The sequence below is a fragment of the Mesoplodon densirostris genome, chromosome 3, assembly GCF_025265405.1.
Source record: "Mesoplodon densirostris isolate mMesDen1 chromosome 3, mMesDen1 primary haplotype, whole genome shotgun sequence".
NCBI lineage: Eukaryota > Metazoa > Chordata > Mammalia > Artiodactyla > Ziphiidae > Mesoplodon > Mesoplodon densirostris.
The window spans coordinates 36,990,676-37,018,669 of NC_082663.1; the positions used below are offsets into that span (position 1 = coordinate 36,990,676).

Here is a 27,994-nt window from a genome sequence, read left to right on the forward strand (position 1 = left end):
AAGAATATTATAACATAAGTGCACGAAAGCAGTTTCTGCCAGTAATCACAACTCACTAAAGCACTTGGCAAATTAAACTTCAGTCAGGATCAAAATATATGAAATAAATAAATGTTAGCATTCATTATATATCTTATAATTAAGTACCTAACATGTTTTTAAAATTCACTTTAATGTCGGCTGTCATTTTCTCAACCATTGGTTCTTTAAGACTGCCATATGGTTATCTCAGACATCAATATGAATTCCATGTTTTGAAGACATCACTTGGCTGGTCCTTGTGAAATACATAACGAATGAACAGATGTGAGGTAAAGATGATGTGATTATTACATAAAGCCAAAATGGCAAAGGAGAAGTTTCTCCAAATGGGCATATCCACAAGCCATGGCGAATTCCATCTCGAACATGGTGTGATGTCCAGGATATAAATAACATCCAGGGAAGAAAGCACCATGAATCTTTGAGCTTGAAAAGGTGCATCGTAAACTTCAGGGTCAGAACCACAGCGGGTATCACAGTAGAACAGTGAAGGAAAGGTCTTCGTGGAAGAGTCATAGCAGCCTGCACAGGGAAAGCGGTAGCTAGTATTTCCTTCTTGGCAAACAAAATTTTATAGCTGCTTCCTAATATTGTAACCATCTGTTTTCCTGCAGGCTATTGGAAATGCAATTTTAATTTATTTTAATTTTATTTTAATTTATATTAGCCTTGAATACTTTCAGAATTTATTTATAACAACATTTAGAGGCAGTATATTATTTTAAACAATTATTTGAAAGTTGAGTTAAATAAACCAATAGCATTTCTAAACCATTGTAAAAAATGTAATCAATGTCTAAACAAATGAAAATTTCAGGCTTAACACCTGAATGATCCATGAGTAAGGTTTCATTCTCACACATTCTAAAGGCTAATTTCCAACTAGATAATTTCTAATAAAAATAAAGCTAAAGATAGAGAAGATTGCCTGATTTGGAATCTCCCCACACATCTTCAAAAACACTACAGAACAAGGACAAATAAAACTATACCAAGCCCCACTTAGCATAGCCAGAAGTCAGAGAATGCCTAAACTTCAGTTACTCTAAAGTATTAAACACCCAAGTCAGTGAGCGCTCTCTCACACTCCCCCCTCAAGCCAGAAAAAAACTGCATTGAAGAAAGATGAGGGGAAATCTAAGATTGATCTAAAGTTACCACTAGAAAGAGAAAGTTCAACCCTAGTGTGGGGTCCTGGTACATAAGAGCACTAACTACACAGAAAGGACTTAAAAGTGGGCATGATTCAAGGCTCTGAAAGGCATTAGTTTTCCAGGAGAAGATGGTACAGAGGAAGGGAGAGATAGCCTTTGGAGACTGGGGTGCTAAAGGGAAAAAAGAAGTAGTAAAGGGAAAAAAGAAGTAGTAAAGACAAAAAGGTTCCTATTTTTTTAAAAATAGAGGACACAACCTACCCACCACATTAAAAAAAAATCATCCATTAAAGAGACTGTACCTTGCAACACTGTCAAATCAGACCAACCTTAAACTGGGTATCTTGTAAAGCCACTCCTTAAACCAGTATTCTTTAATTCCCACCTATCCCCTGAACATCAAAGAGTTTATTTATTCTACATTCCTAATTTCCTCTCCGTACTCCTCCACATTTTTAGTTGTTTTATTTTTACTTTGTCAGAACACATAACATTTCTGTATTATGCCATTTTAGCCTCCATCTTTGTTTTTAAGTTATATACCCACAATATATCATGCTCCTCAATAGCAGCTTGGGATGTGGGGTGGGATGGGCTACAGTAGTCAGTACTTGGAGGAGAGCAATAGCCTCATGTTGACATGATTAGTAGTTGTGCTCTGGATGTGTGGAGGGATACTGACTTCACAATTTCATTTGTGAAGTCTATTTATAATAATAGTTGCTAAGGAAAAAACAAGACGTTTCTGTTGCTTGCCTAATTTCTAAAATATTCATGCAAATTTTTCATTCATACATAAATAATAAAGACATACCATAAAATTATACAAGTAAAAATAGATATCTTAAAAATAGAAGTAGCAACCCACCACCAGTCCCTCCCATCAGGAAGCTTGCACAAGCCTCTTAGATAGCATCATCCACCAGAGGGCAGACAGCAGAAGCAAGGAGAACTACAATTCTGCAGCCTGTGGAAGGAAAGCCACATTCACAGAAAGACAGACAAAATGAAAAGGCAGAGAACTTTGTACCAGGTGAAGGAACAACATGAAACGGCAGAAAAACAACTAAATGATACGGAGATAGGCAAACTCCCAGTAAAAGAATTCAGAATAATGACACTGAAGATGATCCAGGACCTCAGAAAAAGAATGGAGGCAAAGATTGAGAGGGTGCAAGAAATGTTTAACAAAGATCTAGAAGAATTAAACAATAAACACCTAGAAGAATTAAAGAACAAACAGAGATGAACAATACAATAACTGAAGTGAAAGATACACTAGAAGGAATCAATAGCAGCATAACTGAGGCAGAATGGATAAGTGACCTGGAAGACAGAATGGTAGAATTCACTGCCGCAGAACAGAATAAAGAAAATAAGAATGAAAAGAAATGAAGACAGCCTAAGAGACCTCTGGGACAACATTAAATGCAACAACATTCACATTATAGGGGTCCCAGAGGAGAAGAGAGAGACAAAGGACTTGAGAAAATATGTGAAGAGATTATTGTCGAAAACTTCCCTAACATGGGAAAGGAAATAGCCACCCAAGTCCAAGAAGCACAGAGAGTCCCAGGCAATATAAACCCAAGGAAAAACATGCTGAGACACATAGTAATCAAATTGACAAAAATTATTAAAAGCAAAAAGGGAAAAATGACAAATAACATACAAGGGAACTCCCATAAAGTTAACAGCTGATTTCTCAGCAGAAACTCTACAAGCCAGAAGGGAGTGGCACAATATATTTAAAGTGATGAAAGGGAAGAACCTACAACCAACAATACTCTAACTGGCAAGGATCTCATTCAGATTTGACAGAGAAATCAAAAGCTTTACAGACAAGCAAGAGCTAAGAGAATTCAACACCACCAAACCAGCTCTACAACAAATGCTAAAGGAACTTCTCTAAGTGGGAAACACAAGAGAAGAAAAGGGCCTACAAAAACAAACCCATGACAATTAAGAAAATGGTAAAAGGAACATACATATCAATAATTACCTTAAACATAAATGGATTAAATGCTCCAACCAAAAGACACAGGCTCGCTGAATGGATACAAAAACAAGACCCATATATATGCTGTCTACAAGAGACCCACTTCAGACCTAGGGACACATACAAACTGAAAGTGAGGGGATGGAAAAAGATATTCCATGCAAATAGAAATCAAAAGAAAGCTGAGTACAATACTCATATCAGATAAAATAGACTTTAAAATAAAGGATGTTACAAGAGACAAGGAAGGACACTACATAATGATCAAGGGATCAATCCAAGAAGAAGATATAACAATTATAAATATATATGCACCCAACATAGAAGCACCTCAATACATAAGGTAACTACTAACAGCTATAAAAGAGGAAATAGACAGTAACACAATAATAGTGGGGGACTTCAACATCTCACTTACACCAATGGACAGATCATCCAGACAGAAAATTAATAAGAAAACACAAGCTTTAAATGACACAATAGACCAGATAGATTTAATTGATATTTATAGGACATTCCATCCAAAAACAGTAGATTACACTTTCTTCTCAAGTGCACACAGAACATTCTACAGGATTGATCACATCTTGGGTCACGAATCAAGCCTCAGTATATTTAAGGAAATTGAAATCATATCACGCATCTTTCTGACTACAACGCTATGAGATTAGAAATCAATTACAGGGGAAAAAAACGTAAAAAACACACACATATGGAGGCTAAACAATACGTTACTAAATAACCAAGAGATTACTGAAGAAATCAAAGAGGAAATCAAAAAATACCTCAATGAAAACACGAGGATCCAAAACCTATGGGGTGCAGCAAAAGCTGTTCTAAGAGGTAAGTTTATAGCAATACAAGCCTACCTCAAGAAACAAGAAAAATCTCAGCTAAACAATCTAACCTTACACCTAAAGGAACTAGAGAAGGAAGAACAAACAAACAAATACATAAATAAATAAAAGAAAATAAAGAAAACAATACCAAAGATAAATAAAACTAAAAGCTGGTTCTTTGAGAATATAAACAAAATTTAAAACTTTTAGCCAGACTCATCAAGAAAAAGAGGGAGAGGATTCAAATCAATAAAATGAGAAATGAAAAAGAATTTACAACAGACACCGCAGAAATACAAAGCAGCATAAGAGACTACTACAAGCAACTCTATGCCAATAAAATGGACAATGTGGAAAAAGTGGACAAATCCTTAGAAAGGTAAAACCTTCTAAGACTGACCCAGGAAGAAATAGAAAATATGAACAGATCAATCACAAGTAATGAAATTGAAACCGTGATTAAAATTCTTCCAACAAACAACATTCCAGGACCAGATGGCTTCACTGGTGAATTCTATCAAACACTTAGAGAAGAGCTAACACCCTTCCTTCTCAAACCTTCCAAAAAATTGCAGAGAAAGGAACACTCCCAAACTCATTCTATGAGGCCACCATCACCCTGATAGCAAAACCAGACAGAGATACTACAAAAATAGAAAATTACAGACCAATATCACTGATGAATATAGATGCAAAAATCCTCAACAGAATACTAGCAAACAGAATCCAACAACACATTAAAAGGATCATACACCATGATCAAGTAGGGTTTATCCCAGGAATGCAAGGATTCTTCAATACACGCAAATCAATCAGTGTGATACACCATATTAACAAACTGAAGGATAAAAACCATATGATCATCTCAATAGATGCAGAAAAAGCTTTTGACAAAATGGAACACCAATTTATGATAAAAACCCTCCAGAAAGTGGACATGGAGGGAAACTACCTCAACATAATAAAGGCCATATATGACAAACCCACAGCAAACATCATTCTCAGTGGTGAGAAACTGAAAGCATTTCCTCTAAGATCAGGAACAAGACAAGGATGTCCACTCTTGCCACTCTTATTCAACATAGTTTTGGATGTCCTAGCCACGGCAATCAGAGAAGAAAAAGAAATAAAATGAATCCAAATTGGAAAAGAAGAAGTAAAACTCACTGTTTGCAGATGACATGAAACTGTACCTAGAGAATCCTGCAGATGCCACCAGAAAACTACTAGAGCTAATCAATGAATCTGGTAAAGTTGCAGGATACAAAATTAATGCACAGAAATCTGTTGTATTCCTATACACTAACAATGAAGGATCAGGAAGAGAAATTAAGGAAACAATCCATTCACCATTGCAACAAAAAGAATAAAATACCTAGGAATAAACCTACCTATGGAGGTAAAAGACCTGTACTCAGAAAACTATAAGACACTGATGAAAGAAATTAAAGATGACACAAACAGATGGAGAGTTATACCATATTCTTGGATTGGAAGAATCAATATTGTGAAAATGACTATACTACCCGAAGCAATCTACAGATCCAATGCAATCCCTATCAAGTTACCAATGGCATATTTTACAGAACTAGAACAAAAAATCTTAAAATTTGTATGGAGACACAAAAGACCCCGAATAGCCAAAGCAGTCTTGAGGGAAAAAAAACAGAGCTGGAGGAATCAGACTCCCTGACTTCAGACTATACTACAAAGCTACAGTAATCAAGACAGTATGGTACTGGCACAAGAACAGAAATATAGATCAATGGAACAGGATAGAAAGCCCAGAGATAAACCCACGCACCTATGGTCAACTAATCTATGACAAAGGAGGCAAGGATATGAAATGGAGAAAAGACAGTCTCTTCAATAAGTGGTTCTGGGAAAACTGGACAGCTACATGTAAAAAAATGAAATTAGAACATTCCCTAACACCACACTCAAAAATAAACTCAAAATGGATTAGAGACCTAAATGTAAGAGTGGACACTATGAAACTCTTAGAGGAAAATATAGGAAGAACACTCTTTGACATAAATCACCTCAGGATCTTTTTTTTTTATCCACCTCCTAGAGTAATGGAAATAAAAACAAAAATAAACAAATGGGACCTAATGAAACTTCAAAGCTTTTGCAAAGCAAAGGAAACTACAAACAAGGGAAAAAGACAACCCTCAGAATGAGAGAAAGTATTTGCAAATGAATCAACGGACAAAGGATTATTCTCCAAAATATATAAACAGCTCATGCAGCTCAATATTAAAAAAAAAACCAATCAAAAAATGGGCAGAAGACCTAAATAGACATTTCTCCAAAGAAGACACACAGATGGCCAAGAAGCACATGAATATCTGCTCAACAGCACTAATTATTAGAGAAATGCAAATCAAAACTACAATGAGGTATTACTTCACACTGATCAGAATGGCCATCATCAGAAAATCTACAAACAATAAATGCTGGAGAGGGTGTGGAGAAAAGGGAACCCTCTTGCACTGTTGGTAGGAATGTAAAGTGATACAGCCTCTATGGAAAACAGTATGGAGGTTCCTTTAAAAACTAAAAATAGAACTACCATACGACCCAGCAATCCCACTACTGGGCATATACCCTGAGAAAACCATAATTCAAAAAGAGACAGTAGCACAATGTTCATTGCAGCTCTATTTACAATAGCCAAGACATGGAAGCAAGCTAAGTGTCCATCAACAAATGAATGGATAAAGAAGATGTGGCACATATACACAGTGAAATATTACTCAGCCATGAAAAGAAACGAAATTGAGTTATTTGTAGTAAGGTGGTTGGACCTAGAGTCTGTCATACAGAGTGAAGTAAGTCAGAAAGAGAGAAACACATACCGTATGCTAACATATATATTTTGAATCTAAAAAAAAAAAAAGTTCTGAAGAACCCTGGGGCAGGACAGGAATAAAGACGCAGATGTAGAGAATGGACTTGAGGACATGGGTAAGCTGGGACGAAGTGAGAGAGTGGCATTGACATATATACACTATGAAATGTAAAATAGATACCTAGTGGGAAGCAGCTGCATAGCACAGGGAGATCAGCACAGTGCTTTGTGACCACCTAGAGGGGTGGGATAGGGAGGGTGGGAGGGAGACACAGGAGGGAGGGGATATGGGGATATGTGTATACATATAGCTGATTCATTTTGTAATGCAACAGAAACTAACACAACATTGTAAAGCAATTATACTCCAATAAAGATGTTAAAAGAAAATATAAGGATCAATACATGCACTATGCTATACTTTATGTACAGTATCTCATTTAATCCTAGAAATAGCCCTATGAGTTAGGGATTATTTTATAGAGGAGGAAACTGGGACTTAGAGAGACTAAATAACTTCCCCACAGTGTGCAGTTATCAAGTGGCAGAGTTGGAATCTAATACTGGATCTGCCTGACTCTATGGCTCATATTCTTAACACTATTGCTTATCAATGAATCAGGGAATAAATACAGTACACAGCCTAAATGTTTTTTAAGAATTACAATAGAAATACTTAAATTCTAGATGAATGCATTTATAAATTACACTTTTTCTTTTTTGTTTTTGTTTCTAATTGAAGTACAGTTGACTTATAATGTTGTGTTAGCTTCAGGTATACAGGAAAGTGATTCAGTTATACACATATATTTATTCATTTTCAGATTATTTTCCATTATAGCTTATTACAAGATATTGGATATAGTTCCCTGTGCTATACAGTAGGTCTTTGTTGTCTATTTAATATTTTCTATATAGTAGTGTGTATCTGTTAATCCAAAACTCCTAATTTACCCCTTCCTCCCCCACCTTTCCCCTTTGCTAACCATAAGTTGGTTTTCTATGTCTGAGTCTATTTCTGTTTTGTAAGTACGATCATATCTTTTTTTTATGATTCCACATATAAGTGATGTCATATATTTGCCTTTCGCTGTCTGACTTCACTTAGTATGATCATCTCTAGGTCCATCCATACTGCTGCAAATGACATATTCCATTGTGTATATATATATACACACACATATACATACACTGCATCTTCTTTACCCATTTTTCTGTCGACGGACATTTAGGTTGCTTCCATGTCTTGGCTCTTGTAAATACTGCTACTATGAACACTGAGGTGCATATATCTTTTCAAATTAGAGTTTTCATCTTTTCTGGATATATGCCCAGGAGTGGGATTGCAGGATCATGTGGTAGCTCTATTTTTAGTTTTTAATGGAACCTTCATACTGTTCTCCATAGTGGCTACACAATTTACACTCTCACCAACAGTGTATGAGGGTTCCCTTTTCTCCACATCATCGCCAACATTTGTTATTCGTAATCTTTTTCATGATATTCATTCTAACAGGTGTGAGGTGATATCTCACTGTGGTTTTGATTTGCATTTCCCTGATGGTTAGCCATGTTGAGCATCTTTTCATGTGCCTGTTGGCCATCTGCATTTCCTCTTTGGAAAAGTGTCTATTCAGTTCTTCTGCTCATGTTTTGATTGGGTTGTTTGTTTTTTTGATATTGAGCTATATGAGTTATTTGTACATTTTGGAAATTAATCCCTTGTCAGTTGCATCCTTTGCAAATATTTTCTCTTATTCCATAGGTTGTTTTTTCATTTTGTTTACAATTTCCTTTGCTGTCTGAAAGTTTTTAAGTTTAATTAGGTCCAATTTGTTTATCTTTGCTTTTATTTCCACTACTCTAGGAGACAGATCCAAAAAAATAGTGGTGTGATTTAATTTCAAAGAGTGTTCTGCCTATGTTTCCCTCTAGGAGTTTTATAGTATTTGGTCTTATATTTAGGTCTTTGATCCATTTTGGGTTTATTTTTGTATATGGTGTTAGAAAATGTTCTAATTTCATTGTTTCACATGTACCTGCCAAGTTTTCCCAGCACCACTTAGTGAAAAGACTGCCTTTTCTCCACTGTATATTCTTGTCTCCTTTGTGGTGGATTAATTGAGCATAAGTGCATGGGTTTATTTCCGGGCTTGCTATCCTGTTCCATTGATCTATGTGTTTGTTTTTGTGCCAGTACCGTACTCTTTTGATTACTGTAGTTTGTAGTATAGGCCAAAGTCATGGAGCCTGATGCCTCCAGCTCTGTTCTTTCTCAAGACTGTCTTGGCTAATTGGGGTCTTTTGTGTTTCCAGACAAATTTTAAAATTATTTGTTCTAGTTATGTGAAAAATGCCATTGGTATTTTATAGGGATTGCATTGAATCTGTAGATTGCCTTGGATAGTATGGTCATTTTAACAATATTGATTTTGTAATCCAAGAACATGGCATATCTTTCCATCTGTTTGTGTCATCTTCAGTTTATTTCATCAGGGTCTCATAATTTTCTGAGTACAGGTCTTTTGCCTCTTTAGGTAGGTTTATTCCTAGGTATTTTATTCTTTTTGATGTGATGGTAAATGGAATTTTTTCTTTTATTTCTCTTTTTTATATTTCACTGTTAGTGTATAGAAATGCAACATATTTCTGTATATTAATTTTGTATCCTGCAACTTTACTGAATTCATTGACGAGCTTTAGTAGTTTTCTGGTGGCATGTTTAGGAATTTCTATATATAGTATCATGTCATCTGAAAACACTGACAGTTTTACTTCTTTCCAATTTGGATTCATTTTATTTCCTTTTCTTATCTGATTGCTGTGGTTAGGATTTCCAAAACTATGTTGAATAAAAGTAGCAAGAGTGGACATCCTTGTCTTGTTCCTGATCTTAAAGGAAATGCTTTCAGCTTTTCAGCATTGACTATGATGTTAGCTGTGGGTTTGTCATATATGGCCTTTATTATGTTGAGGTATGTTCCCTCCCACTTTCTGGAGAATTTTTTTATAATATATATAGAATTTTATCAAAAGCTTATTCTGCATCTATTGAGATGATCATATGGTTTTTATTTTTCAGTTTGTTAATGTGGTGTGTCATACTCATTGATTTGTGGATATTGAAAAATCATTGCATCCCTAGGATAAATCCACTTGATCATGGTGTATGGTCCTTCTAATGTGTTGTTGGAGTCAGTTTGCTAGTATTTTGTTGAGGATTTTTGCATCTATGTTCATCAGTGATACTGGCCTATAATTTTCTTTTTTTGTGATATCTTTGTCTGGTTTTGGTATCAGGGTGATGGTGTCCTCATAGAATGAGTTTGGAAGTATTCCTTCCTCTCCAATTTTTTGGAACAGTTTCAGGATAGGTGTTAACTTTTCTCTATTTGTTTGGTAGAATTAACCTGTGAAGCCAACTAATCCTGGACTTTTGTTTGTTGGGAGTTTTTTTTAAATTAATTAATTAATTTATTTAGGCTGCACTGGGTCATAATTGCAGCACATGCGATCTTTACTGCAGCATGTGGGATCTTTAGTTGCGGCATGTGGGATATTTTAGTTGCAGCATGCAGGCTCGGGCTTCTTAGTTGTGGCATGCAGCCTTATTAGTTGCAGCATGTGGCCTTCTTAGTTGCAGCACACGGACTCTTAGTTGTGGCATGCAGACTTAGTTGCAGCATGCGAACTTTTAGTTGTGGCATGCATGCAGGATCTAGTTCCCCTACTAGGGATCGAACCTGGGCCCCCTGCATTGGGAGTATGGAGACTTACCCACTGGACCACCAGGGAAGTCCCTTGTTGGGAGTTTTTAAATTACTGATTAAATTTCAGTACTGGTAATTGGTCTGTTCATAATTTCTATTTCTTCCTGGTTCAGTCTTGGGAGACTGTACCTATCCAAGAATTTGTCCATCTCTTAGAGGTTGTCCATTTTATTTGCATATAGTTCCTCATAGTAGTGTCTTATGATCCTTTGTATTTCTCTGGTGTCGGTTGTAACTTCTCATTTTTCATTTCTAATTTTATTGATTTGGGCCCTCTCTCTTTTTTTCTTGATGAGTCTGGCTAAAGGTTTATCAATTTTGTTTACCTTTTCAAAGAACCAGCTTTTAGTTTCATTGATCATTTCTATTGTTTTCTTCATGTCTATTTCATTGATTTCTGCTCTGATCTTTATGATTTTTTCCCTTCTACTAACTTTGGGTTTTGTTTTTTCTTCTTTCTCTAGTCCCTTTAGGTGTAAAGTTAGGTTATTTATTTGAGATTTTTCTTGTTTCCGAAGGTAAGCTTATATCGCTATAAACATCCCTCTTAGAACAGCTTTTACTGCATCCTATAAGTTTTTGCTCATCATGTTTTTATCATTTGTTTCTAGGTATTGTTTAATTTCCTCTATTTCTTCAGTGATTCATTTGTTGTTTAGTAGCATACTGTTTAGCCTCCACGTTTGTGTTTCTTGCAGTTTTTTTCCTTGTAGTTGATTTCTAGTCTCACAGTGTTTTGGTTGGAAAAGATGCTTGATATGATTTCAGTTTTCTTAAATTTACCGAGGCTTGTTTTGTGGCCTAGCATGTGATCTGTCCTGGAGAATGTTCCAACTTGAAAAGAATGTGTATTCTGCTGCTTTAGGATGGAATGCTCTCTATATATCAATTAAGTTCATTTGGTCTAACGTGTTATTTAAGGCTTTTTTCCTTATTGATTTCTGTCTGGATGATTTGTCCATTGATGTAAGTGGGGTGTTAAAGTCCCCTACTATTATTGTGTTATTGTTGATTTCTCCTTTTGTAGCTGTTAATATTTGCCTTATATATTGAGGTGCTTCTAAATTGGGTGCATATATTTATAATTGTTATATCTTCTTCTTGGATTCATCCCTTGATCATTGTGTAGTGTCCTTCTTCGTCTCTGGTAACAGTCTTTATTTTAACGTCTATTTTGTTTGATATAAGTATTGCTATTCTGGCTTTCTTTTGATTTCTATTTGCATGGAATACCCTTTTCTATACTCTTGCTTTCAGTCTGTATGTGTCTCTGGATCTGAAGTGAGTCACTTGTAGGCAGAATATATATGGGTCTTATTTTTGTATCCATTCAGCCACTCTATGTCTTTTGTTTGGAGCATTTAGTCCATTTACATTTAAGGTAATTATCTATATGTATGTTCTTATTCTCATTTTGTTAATTGTTTTGGATTTGTTTTTGTATGTGTTTTCCCCCCTTTCTTCTTTTGTTCTCTTGTGATTTGATGACTATCTTTGGTGTTATATTTGGATTCCTTTTTCTTTTTGTGTGTATAGAGGTTTTTGGTTTGCAATTACCATGAGGTTTTTGTAACAGAGTCTCTCTCTCTCTCTCTCTCTCTCTCTCTCTCTCTATATATATATATATATATATGTATATATATATATATATGTATGTATATATATATGTATGTATGTATATATATGATTAAGTTGTTGATCTCTTAATTTCAAATGCATTTTAGATACCCTGCATTTGTACTCTCCTGCCCTCACAATTACTGCTTTTGATGTCATATTTTACATCTAATTGTTCTGTGTATCTCTTAACCGCTTATTATGGATACAGATGATTTTTACTACTTTTGTCTTTTAACCTCCCTACTAGCTTTATGTTTGGATGATTTCCTACCTTTACTGTAGGTTTGCCTTTACCATGAGTTTTTCCTTTCATAATTTTCTTGTTGCTAGTTGCAGACTTTTCTTTTTGGCCTAGAGAATTTCCTTTAACATTTGTTGTAAAGTTGGGTTGGTGGTGCTGAATTCTTTTAGCTTTTGCTTGTCTATAAAGCTTCTGCTTTCTCCCTGAAATCTGAACAAGAGCCTTGCTGGGTGGAGTGTTCTTGGTTATAGGTTTTCCCCTTTCATCACTTTAAATATATCCTGCCACTCCCTTCTGGTCTGCAGAATTTTCTGCTGAAAAATCAGCTGATAGCCTTACGGGAGTTCCTGTGTATGTTATTTGTTGCTTTTCCCTTGCTACTTTTAGTATTCTCTCTTTATGTTTAATTTTTGTCATTTTGATTACAATGTGTCTTGGTGTCTTCCTCTTTGGGTTAATCCTGCATGGGACTCTGCAATTCCTGGACTTGGGTAACTATTTCTTTTCCCACGTTAGGGAAGTTTTCAGCTGTTATCTCTTCAATATTTTCTCAGGCCCTTTGTCTCTCTCTTCCCCTTCTGGGACCACTACAATGTGAATATTAGTGCATTTGATGTTGTCCCAGAGGTCTCTTAAACTGTCCTTATTTCTTTTCATTCTTTTTTTCTGTTCAGCAGCAGTGATTTCCAGTACTCTGTCTTTCAGCTCACTGATCCATTCTTCTGTATCATTTAGTCTACTATTGATCCCTTCTAGTGCATTTTTCATTTCAGTTATTGTATTCTTCATTTCTGTTTGGGTTTTCTTTATATTTTCTAACTCTGTTAAAAACTTCTAACTTTTCACTCTGTACATCCATTGTCCTCCTGAGTTCTTTAATCATCTTTACAATCATTACTCTGAACTTTCTCAGATAGCCTACTCCACTTCACTTAGTTCTGGGTTTTTATCTTGTTCCTTCATCTGAAACATATTCCTCTGCTGCTTCATTCTGTCATAGGTTGCTATTTGTATTTTTGTGTATGTGGTAGGTTAGTTACATTTCTCAACTTTGGAGAAGTAGCCTTTTGTAGGAGACATCCTATGCGTCCCAGCAGTGCACTCCCCTCTCATCACCCAAGCTATATGGTCTAGGGATCCCCCTAAGAGGGCTGTGTGTGTCCTTCTTTTGTGTTGGGCTATGTGGGTGGCCTGGTAGGCTTGGTTGGCTCTTAGTCCAGTTGGTTGCCAGGCCCTGTCTTGTGCAGATGCTGCTGGCTGCTGTTTAGTGGGGCCTGGTCATGAGGCAGCTGGTTACAGAACTCTGGGGCCCCGCAGCTAGTGTTGGCTTACTGCTGAGCAGAGTCAGGGTCCCAAAGACTCTGGGGCTATTGCCTACCCACTGGCAGGTGAAGCTAGATCCTGGGGTTAGTGCTGGACTACTGGCAGGCAGAGCTCATTCCTGGTCTGACTGCAGGGCCTAGGGATCCCAAAGCTTGTTTCATATCACTGGCTGGCGGGGGTGTGGGGGGCAGTTCCTGACACAGTTGGGTATAGTGTGTGGAGTGTCCCAAAGATTGTGTTGGCATGGTAGTGGGCAGGGCCAGGGCCCAGCTTGTCTCAGGGTCAGGTCTGGCTTGCTGTTGGCAGGCTTGGTCTGCAGGCTGAAGGACTGTATTTTTCTGCTACTGGCGTCTGCCCCCTGGTGGGTGAGGCTACTCTAGAGACTAGTATAGGCTTCCTGGTGGGAAGGGCTGGTGCCTGACCACTGGTGGCTAAAGGTGGGTCTTGGCTCTCTGGTGGGAAGGGCCATGTCTAGAGGTGTGTCTGGGTCAGAAATCTTTAGGCAGACTTTCTACTAATGGGTGGGGCTATTCCCCACCCAGTTAGTTGTTTGGCCTGAGGCATCATTGGCGCCTACAGGCTGTTGGGTGGGGCCAGGTTTTGGCACTAATGAGCTAAGATCGCAGCCCCCAGCAGCAGTATTTATGCATTTGAATATTTCCCAATATCTCTGCCACCAATGTCTATGTCTCCAGGTTGAGCCATAGCTGTCCCAGCTCTCCAGGAGACTCTCTAAGACCAGCAAGTAGGTCTGGCCCAGGCTCCTATCAAATTAACGTTTTTGCTCTGGGTCCCAGTGTACATGGGATTTTGTGTGCACCCTTTAAGCATGAAGTCTCTTTCTCCCAGTCTTGTGAGGCTTCTGCAATTAAACCCTGCTGGCGTCAAAGCCAAATGCTCCGGGGGCTTGTCTTCCTGGTGCCAGACCTCCGGGCTGGGAAGCCTGCCATGGGGTTCAGAACTCTTACTCCTGTGGGAGAACCTCTGCAGTATAACTATTCTCCAGTTTGTGGGTCACCCACCCAGTGGGTGTGGGATTTGATTGTATCACGAGTCTGCCCCTCCTGCCCACCTCGTTGTGGTTCCTTCTGTATGTCTTTAGCCGTAGAAGATCTTTTCTGGTAAGTTCCAGTCTTTTTCGCTGATGGTTGTTCTGCAGATAGTTGTGATTTTGGTGTGCTTGTGAGAGGAGGTGAGCTCGGGGTCTTTCTACTCCACCATCTTGGCAGCTCTCCTAAATCACACTTTTTACCAACTATTTGCCAGGGTGTGTCACTTAACATACTCATTTAATCCTCACAACCCTATGAAGGAAGTAACATTACAATCCACATTTTAGAGATGACAAAATTGAGACTTAAGGAAGAAAAGTGCTCTGCTGAGACCGTATACTAGGATTTAAACTCTGGTCTTCTGATTCCAATCTTAAACAGCAATGTGATGCTATCTCCACTTATAGCAAAAAAAAAAAAAAAAGTTAAAATTTGTCTTTAATCAGGAATTACTGATTCCTTACTGATTAAATTTCTAAATAAGTGAGACAACCTCTGAGAAGTACCTGGTGTGGGACTTGACACATACTAGGAAGAACAAAAGATCATTTCTTATTCATTCAACACATGTTTACTGAACACCTACTAGGTAAGCCAGACAGTGTTCTAGCCAGTGGTGAACAAAGCTAAGTCCTTGCTCTACAAGTTTGTATTTCTTTCCTGAAGTGTTTATAGATCATAACTACACAAACAGTAGGTAAATCTGTTGACACTTAGAAAATATTATCTGAACTGCCATTTTAGGCTTAGTGCATTTTCAATACTAATAGGTCACTGTATAAGCTATACCCCTAAAGCTGCAATGAAATTCCTCAATTTTTCCACCAGGGACTGTGTCCTGATCAGCCTGCTGAAATGCACACCTTGGCCTCAAGAGGGACTTGAGGAATGAATGAATCCATTACAGTCATTCCCCAGGCCTAGGAATCATCTTAAAGCTATTCGGCTGTTATGGAGCACATAGGAGCTCCATATTAACTGTAAAACATGAAGAATAGGGGAAAATTTTAAGTGTGGTCCTAAAGAAAGAACCTTGATACAAAAAGGACTAGGATGGCCTTGAGAATGACTCCCATTACTTTAGAGCAGTTAGCTAATCTTTCCTTCAAGACGTAGGTAATGGATAAACAACAATATCCTACTATATAGCACAGGGAACTCTATTCAATATCCTATGATAAACCATAATGGAAAATAATATTAGAAAAAAGAATGTATATATACATGTAACTGAACCACTTTGCTGTACAGCAGAAATTAACACAACACTGTAAATTAACTATACTTCAATTAAAAAAAAAAAAAGACTTGGCTAAACACATCCTCTGTAAAGCCAGAATGGAACTCCTTAGGTACAATTAGTGAGCCCTTGCTCTGGGTGCATCCACGGCACTTTGTGATGCCATATAATGTGGTCAGCAACATGTCTGTGCCCTCAGGGAAGTACTCAGTGCTCAAAAAAGTTGGAAGAATGGGCTTTCCTGTTTTAAAATAAGGCTAATCTTCTCTAGCTCTAAGTAGAATAATGCTGTGAAGAAAAATAAAATGATGTTAAAAAAATGAAAGACCAGAAAAATTAAACATATAGGTTTCTTACCTTTAAAGATAGGGATCCAGCTAGAAAAAAGTGGTCTATATCAATAACAGAGGCTAAAAATCCAGCTAAAATGATTTCTCCAATGTCAATCTTCTTCTTGATTCCAATGACTATTGCCCATGACCACATGCCAATCACACAATGTACTGAATTATCTGAGAGTGCACGAAGCCAGTCATTTTGTTGAATTATGGAAAACTGAAGAAGTCTGTCAGCTACTAGGCAGAAAATGCCCAGACCAAGGCTGGAAATAAGAGATTCAGTGCTACAAGACTGGAGTAAAGCATCGGTCTTCTCAGTCTCAGATGCCATCACAAATGGTATGTCAGTATACGCTAAAAGCCATCAGGAAACAAACAGCTTATTCTTGTTTACATTCCCAGTCACCCTAAAATAGAAAGCAGAGAAAATGAAGATGATGGGCTGCCATATAATATATAAACAAAACAATATCGAGAATAATTTTACAAGTATAAAACCAAGTTGTAAAAACTGGTATTTCTTTTTTTCTTTAACTGTTATCAGTAATTTCCTTTTATTTTTTCCAGCTTTATTGAGATATAACTGGTACATAGCACTGTGTAAGTTTATCTAACACAACATGATGATTTGATATACATATGTATTGTGAAATGATCACCACAATAAGGTTAGTTAACACAGTCATGACTTTACCTGGTTACCTTTGTGTGAGTGTGATGAGAACATTTACGATATACTCTCTTAGCAACTTTTGTATTAAAAGAAATGGTATTTCTTACATTTATATATAACATGCCATGTGGCCCAAAGAGAACAGATTAGCTTTGTAGGAACAACAGTTTAGATGGTAGCATGTGTCAAGGGAAATTTAAGAAAGCCCACTGACTAATCTACTACTTTGAGGTCATCAAATAGTTCTTTCTTTGAGCAATGTGTACTACACAGTAGTGGGGATCCATTGTGTCTGTGTACCCAGCAACGGCTTTCCATACTTTTTCTGATAACAGCATCCACTTCCTTTGGGAAAACTGCTCATCAAAATACCCAAACTCTGGAGCTGACCAATTAGAATTCCCTGTATCCCTTATTAATAGTAGTGATTAACAAGCAATTACTAATTAGTAATAATTTTATAGTAGTGATTAGTAATGATTACTCTGCTTATGAAGGTGACCCCAGCTGGGCCAATCAGACTCCTTTCCAGAATTTTTCCTAGTGGAGCTGATGGGGAAAGTTCTTTTTCTTCTTACAGACCATGGACTCCACTACATGGAACAGCCTAGGAAAAAAGAATCATAAGGACATCAAGTCCTCAGGTCCAATCTCTAAGGTTCTCAGAGCTGCCCTGGTTCCTGCAGCTCACCTTTCACCTTCCATGAGCTACCTCAGGATTTTCCCAATAAGTCCCCTTTTCCTTTCTGTTACCTCTAACCAAAGAACCTTAACTGACATAAAAAGGCAATCATAATTCTGAGTGCTTGCCTGGCATAGAATATTGAAATCACTTATCTAGTTAAAGTTATCAACATTGTGTGATACCTGAAGTTTTTGTATTGTTTTGTTTTAGTTCTGAGACTTAAAGAATAACTAAATGATTTATTGAGAATGATTCAACCTCCATTCTGTAATAAAAACTATACATAGCTCATTGTATATATTCTAAAATTTATAGGGAAATGCAAAAGACCTAGAATAGGAAAACATCTTTAAAAAAGAACTAAGTTGAAGGACTTACACCATCTGATTTCAAGTCTTATTATAAAGCTACAGTAATGAAGAATGTGGTATCGTTATGAAGATGGACAAATATATCAATGCAACAGAATAGAGAGTGGGATCACAAATAGATCCACACATAATGGTCAATTGATTATTTGACAAACATGAAAAGGAAAGTCAATGGAGAAAAGATATTCCTTTCAACAAATGGTGCTGGAAATACTGGATAGCCATATGCAAAAATAATGAACCTCAATCCATACCTTCCTCCCTATACAAAAATTAACTCAAAATGGATCACAGACCTAAAAGTAAAACAAAACTGTAAAACTTCTGGAAGAAAACACAGGAGAATATTTTTGTCCTTGGGTTATACCAAGAGTTCTTAGTGTCAGTATCAAAAGCTCCATCTGTTTTAAAAAGTTGATATACTGAACTTCATCAAAGTTAAGAACTTCTGCTCTTTGAAAGACAATGTTAAGAGAGTGAAAAGACAAGACACAGACTGGGAGAAAATATTTGCATATCTCATATTTGATAAAGGATTTGTACACAGAACAAAGAATTCTCAAAACATGATAACAGAAAAACAGACTGATACAAAGTTGGGTGAAAGATCTGAAAAGGTACTTTACAAAGATGATATACAGGTGGTCAAGAAGCACATGAAATATGTTCAACATCATTCATGATTAGGGAAATGGAAACTAAAACCACAATGAGACTCCAAACATAAGTATTAGAACTGCTAAAATTTAAGACTGACCATTCCAAATGTTGGCAAGATGTGGAGCAACCAGAACTCTCATACACTGCTGGTGGAAATGTAAAATGATACAACAACTTTCCAGTTTCTGAAAAAGTTGAACATACTCCTACCATATGACTCAGTCATTCCATTCCTAGGTATTTACCTATGAGAAATGAGAGCAAACATCTGCACAGAGACTTGCACATCAAAGACATGCACATCAATGCTCATAGCAGCTTTCTTTACATTAGCTCCAAACTGGAAAGAAACCAACTGGATAAACAAAATGTGGAAAAAAGAAATAAAAAGAAACCAAAACGTGAATCATACAAAAACATGAATGAACCTTAAAATAACACTAAACCAGACCAAAAAACAAAAAAGATTACATAGTCAAAACCCATAGAACTGTATAACACAAAGAATGAACCCTAATGTAAACTATGGACTTTAGTCAATAATAATGTACCAATATTGGTTCATTAATTGTAACAAATGTGCCACACTCATGCAAAAAGTTAATAGGGAGAAATGTGTGCAGAGGTAGAAGGAATATACGGGAACACTCTCTACTCTGCTCCATTTTTCCGTAAACCTAAAACTGCTATATTAAAAAAAAAAAGTCTACTTTTAAAAAGTAAATAATTGAAGCAAGTATGTGAACATGTTATAATTGTTAAATTTAGGTAATGGATATACTTTAGTTCATTATACTCCTTTTATGTTTGAAATTTTCATTTAGAAATATTTTTTTAAAAGAATACATAGTATGATTCTATTTATATACAATTCTAGAAAATACAAACTAATCTAAGTGACAGAAAGCAGATCAGTGATTGCATGGAGACCGGAGGGGCAGGAAGGATTAAAAAGGAGCATAAGGAAACTGGAGGGACAGATACATTCATTATCTTGATTGTGGTAACAGTTTCACGGTTCAGTCTCATACCCACATCAAAACATATCAAATCACACATTTTAAATATGTACAGTTTATTACATGTCAATTATACTCCAATAAAGATGTTAAAAAGTTAGGGAAAATATTTTATTGTCAGTAACAGTAGCAGCCTTTCATGTAAAAGGAGCATCTGAAAACAAGAAAGAGATCATGAGGATAAAAAACCTGATGGCCCAAATAAAAGTCAATAGAAGCAATGTATAGTAAAATGAATGCTTCAAAAAACACAATTAGTGAGTAAAAATACTTTCAAAGAGTTTTCCCAAAGCTTGAGGGAGAAAAGACAAAGATTTGGGCATTGAAAGAAAAAACAAATTCAAAAAATAAAGAGAGTTTTGAAATAGGAAAGTTGGCGCAGCTGCAGGATCCGATTCTGGAGACCCACTGTTGGCTGGTATCACATTGTCTTACAAAATGGTAGAGGATGAACTGGCACTATTTGATAAAAGCATAAATGAATTTTGGAAAAAATTCAAAAGCACTGTCAGTGACACCTCCTGTCAGATGGTGGGCCTAAGAGATACCTACAAGGATTCCATTAAAGCATTTGCAGAAAAGCTGTCTGTGAAATTAAAGGAAGAAGAACGAATGGTTGAGATGTTTCTGGAATATCAAAATCAGATCTGCAGGCAGAATAAGCTCATTCAAGAAAAGAAAGAGAATTTGTTGAAGTTGATTGCTAAAGTAAAAGACAAAAAGCAGGAATTGGACACACTGACTGCAAATATCCAGGATCTTAAGGAAGAATATGCTAGGAAGAGGGAAACTATTTCCACTACTAACAAAGCTAATGAAGAGAGGTTGAAAAGGCTACAGAAATCTGCAGACCTGTATACAGATCGACTTGGACTAGAAATTCGAAAAATTTATGGTGATAAGTTGCAGTTTATATTCACTAATATTGACCCTAAGCATCCTGAGAGCCCATTTATGTTTTCCCTGAGCCTAAATGAAGCAAGGGACTATGAAGTGTCAGATAGTGCTCCTCATCTTGAGTGCCTAGCAGAATTTCAAGAAAATGTAAGGAAGACCAATAATTTTTCGGCTTTTCTTGCCAATGTTCAGAAAGCTTTTACTGCTATTGTTTATAATTAATGTATAAATAGTATATAAAAACCGTTAAAAAATAAAAATAAAGAGAAAATCCTTAAGAGTTTCCACGTCCAAAAATAAACATCATCATCAACAACAATGGTTATCTGCAAAAGAAAGAGAATGTGATTAGCACCAGCACCAAATATTGTGGGACAACAATTACAGAGAGCTCTGGGAGAACAGGACTATGACAATAGGGTTCTAAACAACTAATTTGTGGCCCCTATGTGACAACTGCAAATTTTAAGATTTTTGCCTTAGAAATTATAACACTTTTATATATGATTTCTGGGGAAAAAATAAGGAGCAGCACTTCTAAATTTCTAGGGGAAGGAGAGGAATACAGAAAACTTGCTCAATATAGCAAAACAGAAAAGGAAAAAAATGAAGAAGAAAATTTTACTCCCACCCCCACCCACCAAAAAAATAAAAAAGGAAACAAACACATTAAACACAAATACTATAATACATGTGAATGTATTAAATTTCTCTATAAAGAGACAGATTGGAACAGAAGTAAACATCTCCCAAGTTACTGTTCATAAGAAGATATCTCAAACAAAAAGTCTCAGCAATATAGAAAATAAAGAGATGAGAAAATACATACCTAGAAAACACAAACAAAATTAAGCAGCTGTGGTAATACTACCATCAAACACAATTTATGGCAAAAGACTTAGTGGGACTAAAAGGGATAAAATATTCAAGTCATAGTAAAGTTATATAAGAAGATGCTTACATGTCAAATCGTGCTTACATGAATTAGGTCAAGTAGCAAAAAAAAAAGATATAGATAGTCTGAATAATTTAATTATAAATTTTATTTCATATACAGGTCTAAAACTGTATATTACATAGAATACACACTATTTCCAAATGTCTCTGGCTCATTTATAAAATTTAATTACACATTTACTCATCCACTAGAAAAACTTCAACAAAATCTAAAAAGTGGAAATGTTCAGGCCAAATTCTCTGACCTCAATGCAATATATAATTCATCACTTTTAAACTGCTTAAAAGAAAAATAGTGACCTAATTAGCTCGAAGAAACTAAGCTTAAATGGTGGTGCAAATAATTCTGTTAGAGCCAAAAGACTTGCTTACTTTTCAAGTGTTTATGCTCTGTAAACATTTCAAGAAAGGAAACAAAAGCTCAGAGAGCAGACTTTGTCTATCTGTTCACCACTATCTTTTAGCACACAGTGGATGCTCAACAAGTATTTATTGAATGAATTAAATAAAAATCATCATACACTGTATCTGTTATCCACCAGGTATTGCCTATTAAATGATTAAATGGCATTTAGTAAAATGTAGCATGTGTTCCTGGAAATCTCCATTTTTAGCAAGTGCAAATACCAGGTAATTCTTATGTTCACTAAACATTAAGAACTGCTAGGTTATAAGAAACCAAAATGAATGAAAACCAAGAAACATTACCTTTAAAGTCAAAAATAGTACAGCTATTATAATATTGTTGTGGCAGTTTTTTGTTTTGTTTTGTTTTGATTTGTGGTACGCGGGCCTGTCACTGTTGCGGCCTCTCCCGTTGTGGAGCACAGGCTCCGGATGCACAGGCTCAGCGGCCATGGCTCACGGGCCCAGCGGCCCCGCGGCACGTGGGATCTTCCCGGACAGGGGCACGAACCCATTTACCCTGCATCGACAGGCGGACTCCCAACCACTGCGCCACCAGGGAAGCCCACCAAATCCAGTTTTGATGCTGTGGGTGATCTGCAGGAGAGGCTGGCACTCTTTGACCTTGGGGCTGCACTTGCAGGCCCAGGATTTGGAGAAGCTGAAGGAAGATATGGTGAAGGCTGAAGGAGCTGCAGGCCTAGGTGCTTGCTCATGCCAGCAAGGTGAGCTGACAGATCAGCAGCAAGACGTGCGAGCTCCATGGTGCGTCCGGCACCAAACTTTAGAGTTAAAAAATGTGGCTGTGGGGCTTCCCTGGCGGCGCAGTGGTTGAGAGTCCACCTGCCGATGCAGGGGACACGGGTTCGTGCCCCGGTCCGGGAAGATCCCACATGCTGCGGAGCGGCTGGGCCCGTGAGCCATGGCCGCTAAGCCTGCGCGTCCGGAGCCTGTGCTCCGCAACGGGAGAGGCCGCAGCAGTGAGAGGCCCGCGTACCGCAAAAAAATAAAAAAATAAAAAAATAAATACTGATAGACATGACTATATAAAAATGTAGACTTCTGCCTGTCAAAATTAAAGACTAATAAATGGAGGAAATTTTGAACATTTATGACGGAGAAAGATTAGAAGCCCTACTTTACTAAGGGCTTTTAAAACTAACAAGAAGAAAAAATATGTATCCCAATAATAACATGGCAATGTCTATGAAAAGGGAATTTGGAAAAGGAATAAATACAAACGGTCAAAGAAAACTATTAAAAGATTTCAACTTTATTGGTAATCAATTGAATTTAAAACAATGAGATTTCAACATAAGATCGACGAAAGATTGCTAATGATTTGTTTGTGGTGGGGAAACGATCAGAGTGTTAGCAGTTGTATAAATTGGTATAACTCTTCTAGCAGACAATTTGACAATATGTATCAAAAATGATTAATAAATGAGCAAACACTTGACTCAGGATTTCCAATTCTAGGAAATTATCCTAAGAAACTAATTAGATAAATACAAAGAGTTACACATGGATGTTCAGCACAGCATTGTTTATAATAAGGAAAAATTAGAAACTATGTGTCCAAAATACAGGACTAGTGAAATAAATTCCATACAATTATGCAGTCATTAAAAAAATACTTATTCCCATATTTGTTGACATAGGAAATGCTCAATAGATATTAAAATTTAAAAGGTAGCCTAGGGCCTCCCTGGTGGCGCAAGTGGTTAAGAGTCCGCCTGCTGATGCAGGGGATACGGGTTCGTGCCCCGGTCTGGGAGGATCCCATATGCCGCGGAGCGGCTGGGCCCGTGAGCCATGGCCGCTGGGCCTGCGCATCCGGAGCCTGTGCTCCGCAACGGGAGAGGCCACAACAGTGAGAGGCCCACATACCGCAAAAAAAAGAAAAAAATAAAAAATAAAAGGTAGCCTAAAAATAATATGTAAAATATTACATTTTTGTTAAAAATATGTGCATATGCATAAAAAATCTGGAAGGCTGTTCATTTGGCTTGTCTCTCACTGGTGGGCTTACATGTGATCATTACTTTTTTTCCCTTTTCTTTGATTTCATAAAAATTTTTAATGTATTACTATCATGAAAACAAAACCAGTAAAGCTCCTTTGAAAAGTTAGAAATAATTAATAACTCAGACCATGATGCTAAACTCAGCTTCTTAAAAGTATAATTTTTAAAAATGTAGAAACATATTTATAACATTATAAATATTAATAAAATATTAGAATATATAACATTAATAAACATTAATAAAATTGTATGCAAATCTCACAAGTCAAATTTATAGTATAATATAAAAATAATGTATTTAAATTTATGTATTGGTTGGTACATGAAAAGCCTGTATGAAAGATTTCTGTATCTCCAGATGAAATAAACTTATGCAGGTTCCTTTAAGTTTTTTTATTAGTGTGAAGAATACTTGCTTTGCAGAGAACAACTATTTTGTTAATGACAATGGAATCTAAAACCATCCTCAAATTCTTAGTCATTTGGAAAAATGAAAATTATTCTCTAAAGCACTAAGATTGAGTTATAGTCCACAGATTCTTCCAGGATTAGGAAATAATGATTTCAAGATACTTTCAACCAAGAGATATGACCAAAATGCAAAAGAAACCTCCAAGGTTATGAATCCTTTCCATATACCTTAGGATTTATAGTTCCACACATCATGAATCAGGTCTCTGCTTTGCAAAGTAAACATCTGACACCTGAATGGATAAAGAAGTCAATGTGTTTAAAGGCTCAGTGCATATAATTTTAAAGTTTATAAAATATTCCTTTGAACCAAAGATAATATCATTATCCACTTAGCTGGATGGGAACTGGGACACAGAAAGCTGGAATTAATGACCAAGCCAGAGAGGTATAGCCGCAGAGCAATATCCCCCTCCTTCGGTGAGCCGTGGCCTGTAAATTAGCCCTAAGAAGAAAGAAGGCCAGTCAGGTGGATGAGTTGTGAGGAGAACGTAGGCTGGGCACAGTATACACAGAGGCCTAACAGAAAAGCTCTTCTGCCGCTCAAACTATGCTTCTATATGCATTTAATTGCAAATTTATTGTCAAGTCTCATCCTAGAAAGCAGACAAAAGGTCATTATACACCTAATTGCAAATTGCATGATGTCTCTATAAAGCCATTTCATTACATCCATCTTCTTTTACTCACTAAACAATTTTTGTCATCACTAAATATATTTAAATGTACTCACCTAATGTTTTACTCGATGAGTTCAGATACAAAAAGGATCGAGTAGCTAATGAAGTGTCATGAGCAAAGTGAAACATGAGAAGATCACTTAAAGTATTTAAATGATGATCCAAATTTAAAGCAACGTGAAAAAGAAAAACTTACTGTTTTCCAAATGTCTATATACTGTAGTACTTTATGAATAGGAACAGATACACATAATGGGGCAGCACAAAATGCATTTTAAATGGAAAGCTTAAACAGCTTGCTTGATGAGAGAGGAACAAAAAGCTCACCTGAGCGAACTCAGAAGCAGATCCTTTCAGCCCTAGTCAAGCCTGCAGATGCCTGCAGCACTGCCAACATCTGGACTACAACTTCATGAGACCCTGAGCAGAACCTTCCAGCTAAGTCTCTTCCAAAAGTTCTGGCCCAAAGGTACAGTGAGATAATAACTGTTTACTGTTTTAAGCCTCTAAGTTTTGGGGTACAGTAATTTGTTATGCAGCATGGATAGCTAAAACAGTAGTTTCTCTTTTCAAGAAAGGTATAATTATTGTCCCAGAAACACACAGTTCCGACATCTATTCCACTCCAACTACTGGTGCAGATATTTAGAGTAGATTCTGAGTATGAGAAAGTAATTTAATAGGTGTACTTCCTCTTATTTATTGTCTCTGACTAGAACACCTAAGTGTCCCATTTTTCTTCTCTCTGCTTCCTTTTTCCACTTCCTGCTCCTCCCTCATAAATAGAATGGACTCCAGAACATCTTAAACTGTAAAATACCTTTATTTTACATATTCACTTTTGTTGGCAAGTTCATTAAGAGCAGTAATTATAATTTTCTTAAACTTGTCACGCATGAAGTTAATGTGCTCAAGGTGTTTAGTATTTCATTATACTAATACAGGGGGTGAGCAGGTTAGCAATCCTCAGCCTGTGAACTGAAGATATTATTTGGAATGATTTCTGCCATAACAGCCAGTTACCCAGATCATAAATGTCTCTCTATGACTTGCGGGAGCCATTTTCGGCAATGGCCAAACTCTGCCACGCACCATTCCCATAAGAGTACTATGCCATCAACTATGGGGTCTTCAAAGTATACCTAGTAGTAATCCTCCCTTTCCTTAACCCGACAAACACATACTTAGCCAGTTACTTTACACACTGTTGTGCACTGTTTGTTAATAATCTCTGACGTTATTTCTACCAAAAAAATAAGAGGTAGCAAATTCCCAACAGAAATGTCCTTTTCTGCTTCACCCCCTTCTCCCCCCCACAAACCCCATCACAAATATTTACAAACACCTGAGGAAAAAGCACCGTCTAAAATCCGAAAACTGCCTTTATTATGCTTTACAAATAAGTCCTCTTCAATGAACTGTAGTTGCTGTGAAACTTAATATATATTTACTTTCTTTAATGCTATAGTACTCAAAGCAGATGCCAAATCTAATTCAGCTAATTTGCAAAGAAAGGAAACACAAATCTTGCTCACTTTCACGGATACTTTTCGTAACCTGCATATAAAATGTTTCTTTCCTATGACCATTACAAATACATACGATTCTGAATTTCAACATGTTTCAAGTCTTAGCAAATTCCCGAAGTCATTCTTTCCTAAGGTTGGCATGATTCAATAATTTTTAAAATGTCGATTAAGAAAATAGGTGGAAAGCCCTGGCGTCTGCAGGGAAGGGAACAAGTTAGTCTCCACAATCACGCCTCCCGGGAGCCTGGGCGCCTTAAGGGCCCTCGTGGCTGGTAAGGTGGCAATGGGCAACTCTGGCAAGATCCCCGGCAACCCTCCCAGAGCCAGGGAAACGCCAGGGGCGCGAAGCCGAGGCGAGGGCTTGATGCCCATGGGATCTATAAGGCGCGACGAAGCAGGAGGGCCGTGCAGGGATCGCGCAGATCCCGGAGACACCGGCCAGTGTCTGTCGAGCACACCCCGCCTGCTCTCGGGTCCCACGCGACTGCCGCCCCTCCACGCCTTCCCCATCGGGAACCTGGATCTTCTAGACTTCAGGTTCAGGTGGTCCCCGCCTCCGGCTTGCCACCTCAGGACGCAGTTTCGCGGCGTCCATACAGTCCCCTCCCGCCCGGTCCCTCGCTGAGGATCAGCCGCACCCACCGTCTGCTCCCCCGGCTGAAACAAGCCGGCCGCGCGAACGGCGGCCCCGCCCCTGCACCCTCTTCCGTCGGTACCATAGAGACGCCGGCCGCGGGCCTGAGCGGCTGCAGCCCGCCACGCCGGCCGAGAGGACGCCGGGATACTGGTTCCACTCTGAGCGGCCAGGAACGCGGCTTGAGGGCTCTTAAGCCGAGGGGTTGGGTACCTCGAGTTCCCGTACCGTCGTGCTCTCCAAAAGGACACATTTGGGACGACGGGTGGGAAGTGAAAAGTGCCTTGTTGGTTCCCCTCTTGACCCTGAGGATTCATTCTCTGCTTAGCCGGCGCCGTCCACAGCGCACCCACGCGGCGGCGGGAAGCCAGGGACGCGAATTAACCTCACCAAATATGGGACGCGCGGGTTTCTGCCCAGAGGTGCCGCCTGCTGTCCCGGAGATGTAGAGATGTTTCCGACTTCCTGCACAGGATCCTTTAGGGTGGGCGTAGGAGAGAGTTTTTCACTCTGCA

General features: G+C 37.6%; 2 protein-coding genes across 6 annotated transcripts; one reads left to right on the top strand and one right to left on the bottom strand.

Annotated features, from left to right (window-relative positions):
* TMEM267 (transmembrane protein 267) lies at positions 1 to 27,988 on the bottom strand. Of its 5 annotated transcripts, none has more exons than XM_060091672.1 (3): positions 27,870 to 27,988; positions 16,492 to 16,879; positions 1 to 564 (listed from the first exon to the last, which is right to left on the bottom strand). In XM_060091672.1, the coding sequence occupies exons 2-3, from the start codon at positions 16,801 to 16,803 to the stop codon at positions 229 to 231; spliced, it is 648 nt and encodes a 215-aa protein (XP_059947655.1). In that variant the 5' UTR covers positions 16,804 to 16,879; positions 27,870 to 27,988; the 3' UTR covers positions 1 to 228. The 5 variants fall into 5 exon arrangements, with proteins under 5 accessions (XP_059947655.1, XP_059947654.1, XP_059947657.1 ...); XM_060091671.1 differs by lacking the exon at positions 27,870 to 27,988 and adding an exon at positions 27,488 to 27,534; XM_060091674.1 differs by lacking the exon at positions 27,870 to 27,988 and adding an exon at positions 24,805 to 25,378.
* Positions 20,311 to 21,015, top strand: LOC132485183 (kinetochore protein Spc25-like). The gene has a single exon (XM_060091670.1). The coding sequence runs from the start codon at positions 20,319 to 20,321 to the stop codon at positions 20,997 to 20,999; it is 681 nt and encodes a 226-aa protein (XP_059947653.1). The 5' UTR covers positions 20,311 to 20,318; the 3' UTR covers positions 21,000 to 21,015.
* Positions 27,989 to 27,994: the final 6 nt, after the last annotated feature.

Bases quoted from the DNA above. Each gene is read 5' to 3' on its own strand.
- LOC132485183 (XM_060091670.1), top strand. From the start codon at position 20,319: ATGGTAGAGGATGAACTGGCACTATTTGATAAAAGCATAAATGAATTT.
- TMEM267 (XM_060091672.1), bottom strand. From the start codon at position 16,803: ATGGCATCTGAGACTGAGAAGACCGATGCTTTACTCCAGTCTTGTAGC. The intron at 565-16,491 runs GTAAGAAACCTA...TTCCCTGTGCAG, and splicing joins CTGGATCCCTATCTTTAAAG to GCTGCTATGACTCTTCCACG.